The sequence below is a fragment of the Melanaphis sacchari genome, unplaced genomic scaffold (assembly GCF_002803265.2).
Source record: "Melanaphis sacchari strain LSU unplaced genomic scaffold, SCAv2.0 Contig105_pilon_pilon, whole genome shotgun sequence".
In the NCBI taxonomy this organism is placed as follows: domain Eukaryota; kingdom Metazoa; phylum Arthropoda; class Insecta; order Hemiptera; family Aphididae; genus Melanaphis; species Melanaphis sacchari.
Genome location: NW_020270395.1, coordinates 250,944 through 262,418, shown reverse-complemented (window position 1 = coordinate 262,418; position 11,475 = coordinate 250,944). Strand labels below are relative to the sequence as shown.

Here is an 11,475-nt window from a genome sequence, read left to right as displayed (position 1 = left end):
TAATCTAGGTCACCAATCATACTTTTTATTATTTATTTATTTTTTATATTAGATTTAAATCCAAATACTTACTTTTCTATAGTTTCTGTCTTGCCGCAACTCGTAAAATTGTCTTGAGGTATTTAATAACACTCGTTATTATTTTTTTTTAAGAATATAAAAACCTATTTTTACTACTTAACTCACTAGTTTTTTTAACATTTGAGTAATTGACACATTATTATTATTTTATTCTACTTGTTGTGTGTATTTCTGATAATTTAAATACATATTATAATTCATTAAACATTATAAAAAGTGCTACTTTAAATTTATTATTAATTTAATATGCAAAATAAACTCGTTTAAAAACATTATAAATCAAGATAAATATATTATTATAAAGTGTCAGCTGATAAAAAGTCCTTCAGTATGGTGATGCACTAACTTGTTTAATAACATTTAAAACAATTATTATTACCTACAAGAAATACATTGTTTGATGTTCAATAAATTTATTTATATATATTATACTACACGATATTATATTAAAACACGAGTGGATTTTAAGAAACAGTAAAAAACATTAGTGCTTCAACGTTTTTTTTTTAAATGTTTAATTTGTAACGCAACCACTCTACGTGTTCCTCTTATCGAGTTTTTACGATTTAAGTACATATAATTGATACATGATACATAGGAAACATATTATGATAAATAATTCAAAATCATTTAAAAACATCAATTAATTGATTTTTATTTCAGAAAAAACTTAAATAAAACACAAACATTAAATAATGTATATAGTCGTATATATGTATTATATAATATATACTGTTATACAATTAAACGATTTCTTGGAAAATACAATATTGCGGTTTGATCCTATATTAAATATTTAAATCGTAATACAGTATAATATTTTTGCAATAACGTATTATTATGTTTATATCGTATGATTTTTGGTATAGAGAAATGTATGGTTTTTCGTATTTATTTTTATTACAGAAAATGGATAAGGTGGGTGATAGATGGGAGGCGAAAGCTTGCTATCGCTTCAGCGCTTGGCCTTGCTTTAGTTCAATCACGCTGTGAAAGAGAAGAAAACATTTTGAACAAATAATTAATATACTTTAGATTGGTATGGTTGAGTAGAATCAAGTTCAATCCACGCGACCTTCGAGGCATCCGCTCCGATACAAACATAATAACATCGCAAATGATCGACCGTGTTCATATATATTACAATCATAATATATAAAATCATTACTCTTGTAGAATATTTATCAAATACATCGACAATAATGACAAAATTATATCGTCTATTACAACATGACGTAATAATAATAATGTCGGGGTGTTTGGCTATTGTGTGTAAGAATCGTAAAGCTATCTTAATAGTGATGGTGCTATTCGATTGACTAAATAGGCAATCAATACGCACACACGTCCGGTAGTGAAACGATCAGCTGAACTCGCCTGCGGTCCACCTAAAAACGTTACACAAGGTGTAAGTACATGAAATAAAAATAAAATTAATAAATATATAAATCGATACACGGGCAACCATTTTAATTTATCTATTGATATCCGCAATAATATTGAGCCGATACACCGTGTGTAGGAATCGAAATAAATGTATTTTTTTTAATTAATCTCAATAATATTAAGAGTTAAGTATATTATAATATAATCATATTTAACCGTAAAAACTAGACAGTCATTATTAAAAAAGAGGAAAGAAAATTAAAGGTTTTCGTGTTTGTGGTTCTATTATAAAAATATTTTGACACGAAAAGTTTGGGATTGTATCAAAGTCAGAAGGTACAAATTAGTAGGTCATTTACTGTTCCACGATGTCTTACAATAAACATCACATTATAAGACTGTATTAGAAAATTAAGTTAAATAATGGAGTAAATGAAACAAATCTTGATAAACACGAGTAAAAAAATAATTACTCAAAATCAAAAGAATTAAAAAACAAAATAGAAGCTTAGAAAAATGCAGCATATCAAAAACGTGATTTAAGATACATAGAACAAGAAGGAGGTATATGAAAGCGATCTACACATATTATATGTAGACCGTCCGACTTATGTTAACAGTTTTTGGTTCACATTTATTTCATCGAAATTCTAGTTTATTTCATCGACAAATTAACGGGTTTTATAATATTTTGAAAAACTTGTTATTTCATCAGTATTTAAGTTTATGGGTGTTTTAGCTAATTTATCAATAAATGTTTTCAATTTACCAATTAATTACAATAGCACTAAAAAAAAAAAACTTTTACAAAATTGTTGTAAAGAACAATAACATTAAGTTGAATGATTAAAATGTTTTTCCACACACCTTGAAGATTGAAGAAACACAAACAATTGATCGCTACTAAAAGATTGGTATGAAGCTTAAAATTGATTGAAATATATGAAATTTTGCCAACTTAAAAAGAGATTAGCAAATTTAGATGATAGATAAAATATTAAAAATGATTCCTTCAAGATATAAAATGTAATAACCTTTTATTTTTTTTTTTCTACAAATTTCAGGCTTAAACAGCATTGGTTATTAGCCTGTAGTTAGTTTTTACTTTGTGGGAGAGTATGTTTTAGAATACATGTATATGTGGCGAGGATTTTTCACTAAAAACCCGTGTGGTCTCCTAAGGAGCAGCGAACTAGTGATACCAGTTGATGTTTGAATTTTTAACACGTACAGATCACATATACACTTTTATTTATTTTCAATAATTATTCATATTGTTTATAAATGTTATATTATTTTAATTTTAATAAAATAATAAGTATACAAAATTAATTAAGTAGAAATATTTAAAAATAATTTTATGTACACGAAGAAAATAACCTAATGCATTTCAGTACAACGACTATTTTCGTTAAAATCGAATGATTGCATTGAAATTTGGATATTCTTACGTTAGCAAAAATTTAGATGAAACACAAAAAAACAAGTTAAATTTGGTTTTAAACAACATGTATTTTTAGACAAAATGATCAACTAATTATTAAAAATTAAATAAAAATAAAAAAACAAAGCTATCTCAAAAACTTCCGAGAACTTATCTTTGTTCTTTGTTGCCTTTTGGTGGGAGGAGGAGAGTTGTGGTCCATGGACTTCCGATTATTACGAACCTCAGTCTTACAGTACAATATTTAATCCAATAATTAAAAAAAAAAAAGTATTTGTGCATATCGAGTATTGATTTGTATTATATATTGGAATTTAAATATTGGTATCATTCAATTATATTGATAATATAATAATAATAATAATAATAATAACTTATTATATAATATGATCTAATTTAGTACAGTTAATAAATTGATTTAAAAACTACAGTATGATTATCTCATTTATTACAACAGACTTTCATCTCTCAAAAGTGTGGTAGTTGGTCGTACAAAGGAGGTAGAACGTATACCACTTACCCGGTCTTGGCACTGTAGTGGGACTAATCATCTGGGCCAATCTGGGCGAGTCATCCATCAGCTCAATAACTGAATACTTTTTGTACAACAGAAATTGATTGGACTCACAACGGACCGTCATCCGACCACCTGGAAAGTACGCGCCGTGGGTTGTAAGCTCTAGTCGTGATCTGCTGGTTTGTAGCCCGTCATCTTCGGCTGTAACCCAAGTCGTCGTCTTGGCGAATTTTGTTGAATTTGTTACCTGCAATTAAATCACAATCTTAAATCAAATTTTCTATATTTTATTTTAATAACATTTTCTTTTTAATATTATCACTCTTTGTAGTTTTTACTACATTTTACTTTCGTTTAAATATCATAGTAATGTATAAGTGATATAATATTATATTTTAAAAGCAAAAACGTTAACATTTTCAACCACTCGTTGTCGTTAAAAATAAAAAAAAAGACGTTAATCGTTTTATGGCTCTTGAGATGGACTTATAACAAAACAAAAAAATTCTGTGCACTTATATAACAATATATAATGCGTATAATCAAAATCAGCTCCCTATATACAAGTGCGAAAACGGAAGAGGGTGCGAGACAGCCATAATTCAAACAGAATAAAAACTAACGAAAACAAAACATTTCAAGTAAAGCATAACTTTAGTAGTTTCAGTTTATGAAATTTTAGAAAATATTGCACACAACGAAAAACTAACGCCAATATTGATTAAAAAAAAAAAAGTTAAAAATAATAAAAAAATTATTTTAAGAAAAGAAAAGAAAAATTACGTAAAGGTTTAAGATTTGTGATACCGTGAAAAAAATAAATCAATTTTTATGTAGTGATCCGTATTAGGAAATGGCGGAGGTAAAACTTTAAAAGTTTAAATTTTGTTCATAGTATGTGATGACGGTGCAATATTCCATTCTGGAAGTTTCGAATAAAATGTATTTACAATACTAAAATCATGGAGCTTTTCTTTAATATACACATACATTGCAGTAAATCGAATCTTCTGATAATATTTTAAATGAAATTATTTTTTCAAATTCTCAGTAGTGATTTTAAGAAGATAGTAGAAAATATGAATCTCGATTATTCGGAAATCGTATGATTAAATGGGTAGTTAAGTGTTTTGACGTATACATTTGATGAGAAAATTATGGTCTTTTTTTTATATGTAAAACGTCCTCGTATTTATAAGTCAAACACTAGACCTAGTCATAGTTTTTATTTGAAAATATTCGTCTTGATTATATTATATAGATAAATAGTGAAAATACGACTAATGATGAAAATTTGAATGAATTAATGTCAATAAAAAAAAAAAATAAAAAAATAATACTTTAAAATTATAAAACAATATAATTCAATAAAATAAATAGTTTATCTAATAATATATAAGTACAAAACCTTGTATGTGGAAAATAAGATGTTATAATTTGTTTTAATAATTTAATCTTTTAACCGATATTTATTTATAAGTAATAAAAATAAGATAAGATATACAACGAAAAAATAAAAACAAAATATGAAAAATATATCATATTCTTGTAGATATACAAATGTATAATAATAAGTATGTCAATAAAAATGTATTAGAGCTGTTAAATTAACATTAAAATATACAACATTGCACTTAAATGAAATTAAGAAACATAGAATGGAGTATGTATCATGTGTGTAAACTTTTAAAATTAAGATGATAATATAAAATATTAAGTTTTAAAAGATTAAGACGAGAGATGAAACAAACATTTGTTGTTAATAATTGAAAACTGTTAAATCTTAACAGTAGCAACTTTTTTATCATAGAATTTATAGTTTTTTTTTTTTTTATCAAAGAATAACAATAACTCTGTGAATATACATTGATATCAAATATTGTATTCTATTTAATAATAAATTATAAACAACCAATTCAGTTTAACAATAATAGTTCCGTTTTAAAATATTGGGATGATTACATTTACATGAACTAATGGCTATTATATTTATTTTGACATGAATACCATTTTTCTATTGTAATATTTTTTAATTAGTTTATAATATTTTAAGTTAAAATTATAAACTAGTCATATCAAAAAAAAAAAAAAAAAAATGAAAAAATATTTATTTAAATATGCGTTATATATATTTGTGTTCAAGGAATGATTCTATTTCCTCCACCCTCCGGGTTTAACCAGATATAGTAATTTCTTATTGTGTGCAATAATAATTTAATGTAACAAATAAATTTCTAGATATTTCAATTATAAAACTACAAAACATGCTTAGTAGTATAATCTTTATTTATTTGATATTCATTAAATTCGAATTTTTATTTAAACTTGAATTTATTACTACTAGTTATCTATAACTATATAATTGTCCTTAATTTAAAAACACCTTTAAATATTAATGTTCTGTATTCCAATAGTTTTAAACGGAATGTTTAAAACGAAACGTTTCATAAAAATTCAACCAAATAACACATTTACACTGCAAGCGTCAAAAGGAGATTGAGACAGATGAGTCTCTATAATGTGTTACGATAAATATTATATTGAGTTCACGATTTTTGGTGTGTGCGCATAATATAATATACATCGCGCAGTCAGTTTTAGGATAATTATTACTGTAATATGTGTTGTTCGCGCCAACATTAGAATAACAATTAGTTCGCGGGTTTAAAAAAAAAAATCCTACTCGCGTTATAGTATAATATATGCGCGTGTACACGATAATAATAATAATAAAAAAAAAATATGAATGCGTTTTTTGTACAAAAACGTTTCGTATAATATTTAAGCTCCCATTATTATTATATTATTCGAGAATATTTTTTATGATTCACGATAGGAAGAAAAAAAACATAAAAATACTATTATTATGTCCCTATAACCGTGGTACACACACGTATTATGGGTAATTTATTCCGAAATGTTTTACAATGGTTTGTCCGGGTACCCCAAACGTTGCCCGAGCTTTTTCTCTTTTTAGTGTAATGACTTCCTTCAATTGCGACGACCATGATACTATATATATTTATATATACGTATTATATACACGTAGGTATGTATAGTTACTTATAATAATATTATACATACCTATACAATAAATTATACATATATAATGTAAGCCGTACACAGTCTTGCGGGCAATTTTAATCAAAAGTCTATGATTTTTTCATAAGAAAAACACTCTTTTATATTAATGAAGTGCGTAATATAGTTGCGAGGTAAATAAAGGTACATGTTTTACGATAAGACGGTCGAATTTCGAGTCTTTTAAACTATGTTATAATTTTATTTATTAGATACCTAACTAAAATCATAATTTATTATTATTATTATTTATATCGCACCAAAACTAAAATATAAAACGTCAATGGATGATTTTTGATTTTACGTAGTCTCACTCCATCTAACAACAATATAGCAGTACAATAATAATGTTTTGCAGATTATATATTTTTGAAGATGTTTAGCGTGTGCGTCATATTTTCCATATCGTATAATAATTATAATTTGCGATCCATTAAACTGGCCACACTGATTTACCAGTTCAATTATTCTTTTGAAAAAAATATTTATCCTTAGTTTAAATACATAATGTCTAGTAGAAAAGTATTTATGAGAAAACATCTTAAACAAACTTCTTTTTATCATAGAAATTTCTACAAGTATTTTTTTTTAATACCTATTATTTATATTTTTAATATTCTATCAGGAACAATACTTATCTACAGACTTAAATCGTTTGATATATTAATTATTTTAACCAGTTATCAAGTAAATAGTATTTTATTAATATATATATATATATTAAACTTTAGATGATGGGATCTACAACTTTAGCACGAAATCCATTTACAGGGTCTCCATTTTACTATGCTTGTGTAAACTTCAAACATTCGAATATTGATAAAACGCTGTTTACTTGGTATTATATGTTAGGATATATCAACAAGCTTCTGGTTATAAAATTAAAAATATTTAACGTGTCTAACAAATAAAAATTTGAATTGCCTGACAAGTGGAAATCTATAACGATATCAAATACTTTAAAATTAAAATATATAAACATAACTAAAAATGGATTATATCATGCAATAATAAAAAACATTAATAACACCAATATTGTAATAAACTTGTTTATATCATGTCATAAATATATATGTATATATTATTTGTAGAATTGGGGAGTGGCCGGATTTCACGTAATAATAATAATAACGTGTAACGGATACGGATGAGTTGCACCGTTGTTCCGGCGACGGATCAATGTGTTAAATATTTACTCATAGGAGCCAGTAGAGTGCAACCAAACGAGAAACGATTTATTAAACGTAGAGGGACACCGGAAGCGAACGTTGTACGAGTATTTTTGCGTGTAAAATGCGTTAAATAACGATGACGTTAAATATTCCGTTTTACCCATATATCGCGATACCGCAAAGTAGAACTTTTTGACAAATAAAACAAGATCTTTTTTCAAAGCTTTTTCCTGTACACATCACTGAGAAAGGATAGATATTCAATGGAAATTTATAGATGAAAATGTATTTAAGACTTGTAATATTTCATTTGCAACAGATTAATCGATTAAAACTGTTTATCGGTAGTTTTTATATTTGTATAAATTATAAAAACAAAAACGAAATAATTTAAAAGTTTTTGTTTTTTTAATTAAAATTCTTTAGTGATATTATGATTTAACAATTCTTCAATAGAATCTCCCTAAAAAAGAAAGAATTGAACGATAATCTATGTATTTTAGTTACGATTTTTTATGTTTTATATTATTATTTGAAGAAATAAAAAGCACAACAAATAAATCGTATTATGTTACAAGAAAAAATGAATTATAATACATTTATTAAATTAATTTTACCTAAATAACTTGTTAGGGTTTTCCCATACATATCCGTATCCCATCACTAAAAGTAGCACTGACTAATGACTATACTTTGTTTTATCAGTGGGCACAAACATGTCATATTGAATATAATTTTGTTAAGCTAAATCTGAATATTATTTAAAATTTAAGTAATATTTTTTGTAATATATTTTTTTTTTCTCTAAACTGGGATTCTAAAAAGATCAATGACGAACAACAGGTTAATGATAAAACTTTTTTTTGTGTGACAAAAAAATACAGAATTAATATATAATACTAATTATTTTACAGTTATGGTTTTATTTGTGTTATTTTGGGTTCCAAGATATAATGTAGGTTATAAATTACTTTGAAGATATATATATACGTAAATGTAATCGAGTTGTTGCACTTTCATTTCATTAAAAAAAATAATGTTAATATACTGTCTATTTTTTAAAAACTGACAGGCGTACTGGGAGTAGTAACGTTGAATTTGATTAATCGTTTTAACGCTTAACCGTCGCATTTGATACGGTCGACTGTTACTGTGCAGCCTGTATATAGACCTTTAAACTAATATAATTATAATTACAATATTCTAAATAATATCCCACTTTTTTTTTTTTTAATTTACTTGCAAAAGTATTGAATTGGTTGACGGTTGTCGTCAAATTAAGAATAGTGAATCGGAATCATGATGTTTGTTTTTTAGTTTATTTCATACATTTATTATAATTCAATTAATTTTATAGTATATAACGAGTTAGGGTTAAACTTGCATTTAAAGAAACGTATTTTTTTCTGACAAAAACTACAAATAGCAACTATTAACAAATTCAAAGTAATCAAAATATGTGTTTAAAAATTGCTTTTATCCAATATTTAAGTGAGTATTAAGCTGCTGAAGTGAAAGTACCAGGTGGTATCTAATTGTTCATTATAATGGGATATGTTAAATTTTATAGATATAATTTTTTGTATACATAAGATAATTCTGAGCGGAGAAAGTTTGGTCGGCCAATATCACAAATCATATTTTATAATATATTTTTTAATACTGATATTTAAGTAATTTATATTATTATTATTATTATTATTACGAAAGGTTAATATAACTTTTGACGAAAACATTGTATTTATAAATATTGCTAATATTGATTTATATTGTATTATAATTAATTTTTGAGTAGAATCCATCTTACTGACTACTTATGATGAACTCTGTATTACATTTTTAATAAAATATTCAATTATTTTTGCTATATTAATTTGATATTTTACACGTTATCAGCATGAAAACAATTTTCATGTTTTCGTAATTTTGATGATTTTTGTTAAAATTTGAAATTAGTATGCTCATACTATATCTTTATCACTTAAATATTTTATTTATATTACTAGTCTTTTATTTTACCTTTTTATCATTTATGAACCATGTGAGATTGGTGGCTGGGAATGCCGAGTAAGAAGTGCAATTTATTTTTACCGGTTCGTCCTTGATGTATTTGAGTTTACCAGCAAACATGAGTGGTTGTGTCTGTGGTTCTTCTGCAAAATCAAACATGGCATTAAACGAAAAATTCATCATTTCCGAGTTGTTAAAATTATATAGCGCATTTTAATGTAAAAACATCATCCTTATGATCTTTATTGTTAGTTCTTTATTTTTTTTTTTTTTTTTTTTATCCTATTTAGGTAATTAATAATAGTAAGAAATTATTAAACTAAAATATGTATGCAATAAATAAGTAAAAAATAAAAATAAAAAACAGTTCATAAGTCTTGATTATTAGTGTAACATATATCAACAGACAACAATACTACTGGTTTAGATTTCTGAAAAAGTTAAATAATAGTGATAGTTAGGTTTGTTCCGAGATTTTTAAAAATTGTACAGTTCTAACATCAGTATTTTCATTATAGGAATTCTAATTTGACATTGTATTAATATACAAAAAATAGAACTTACCAATTATAGTTATGTATGACTCTTTGATTTGCGTATGAAAAAGTGGAGCGTCCGTGGAAACTTCGCATTTATAGTGACCTGACATGTCCCGAGGCAGGTTAGTCAGTGTGACTGAGTGGTCATCTGATTCGGATATCTAAATACGTGCATTTAAAAAAAAAATCGATTTGTAATACTTCAACCTCGAAAACGAATCGGTGTAAAATTCTACGTTCAAATTAATAGAAACAGGTACCTAGTCTTGCACTAGCAAAACAAAAATTATTATTATTATTATTATCCATACCGAGAGATAAATAATATGATAACAGTACGTAAGGTTTATATGTTCATGATTAGGGCTCGGGTTTTGTAGCAAATGTTTCTTTTAAAGGGAGTGTCATAAGAAGATTATTACTATACATAAATACGTTTTGAATCGTTCTGATTTAATGAAGTAAACTTTTTTTTTGCTTTTTTCCACAAATCTGCTTTTTCCCTATTTGCTTCTTATTTTTTAATTTTTACTTATTTTTTTTAAAAATTTAATTTATTTATAAGTTATTGACTAAAAATACTATATTATTATTGTTGCTAGAAATTATAAAACCAGTGAAATAACCAGTAATAAATGGATGAATGATAAAATAACTATATTTTTGTTATTGCTCCCCTTTATCCTCGAATTTTAAATTTTAAATGAACAATTTTTCGATTCATTTGAATTGAGTTGGGATAAAAGTGGACCAACATTTCTATTTTGTTTAGGTATTTATAAAATAAGTTCATATAATTTATATTCAAAGGTTATAATACATATAAATATAATATACTAATCGGTGTTTGTATCTGTTTACAATTTGACTATTGAAAAAAAAGGTTGAGGTCCGGCTAATAAATTGAATTTAAAATTTCACAAAAAAAGACAAAAATGGAAGGCATTTTGTTAGTCGTGTTGAAAGATTCACAAGAATAATATCATATAACATTATTATCACGCACACGGAAAATAACCCAAAACGGCCGTAACTGAAGGTTCACGTATAAACGTCCTTAGGGGACTGTATATGAGATGGATAAACTTTGCTGTTATTCGTGTCGAGTCAAACATTCATTCTTCCGAGGGACCAAAGTTTCATTCGTTGTTCGCTATTATATAATTTACGATTATTATACATAGTTATTGTATACATATATGTACTCGTATAATTCTTAAGTTATATAAATCAATTTACGCGTTA

General features: G+C 25.7%; 1 protein-coding gene across 1 annotated transcript in view; it reads right to left on the bottom strand.

Annotated features, from left to right (window-relative positions):
• Positions 1-791: 791 nt before the first annotated feature.
• Positions 792-11,475, bottom strand: part of LOC112603304 — a 44,150-nt gene continuing 33,466 nt past the window's right edge. Inside the window, exons 3-6 of the mRNA XM_025351814.1 lie at positions 10,256-10,391; positions 9,701-9,834; positions 3,432-3,675; positions 792-1,469 (exon numbers count right to left, since the gene is read on the bottom strand). Coding sequence (XP_025207599.1) covers positions 1,369-1,469; positions 3,432-3,675; positions 9,701-9,834; positions 10,256-10,391 — 615 coding nt within the window. The 3' untranslated portion in view covers positions 792-1,368. The remainder of the gene's footprint in view (positions 1,470-3,431; positions 3,676-9,700; positions 9,835-10,255; positions 10,392-11,475) is intronic.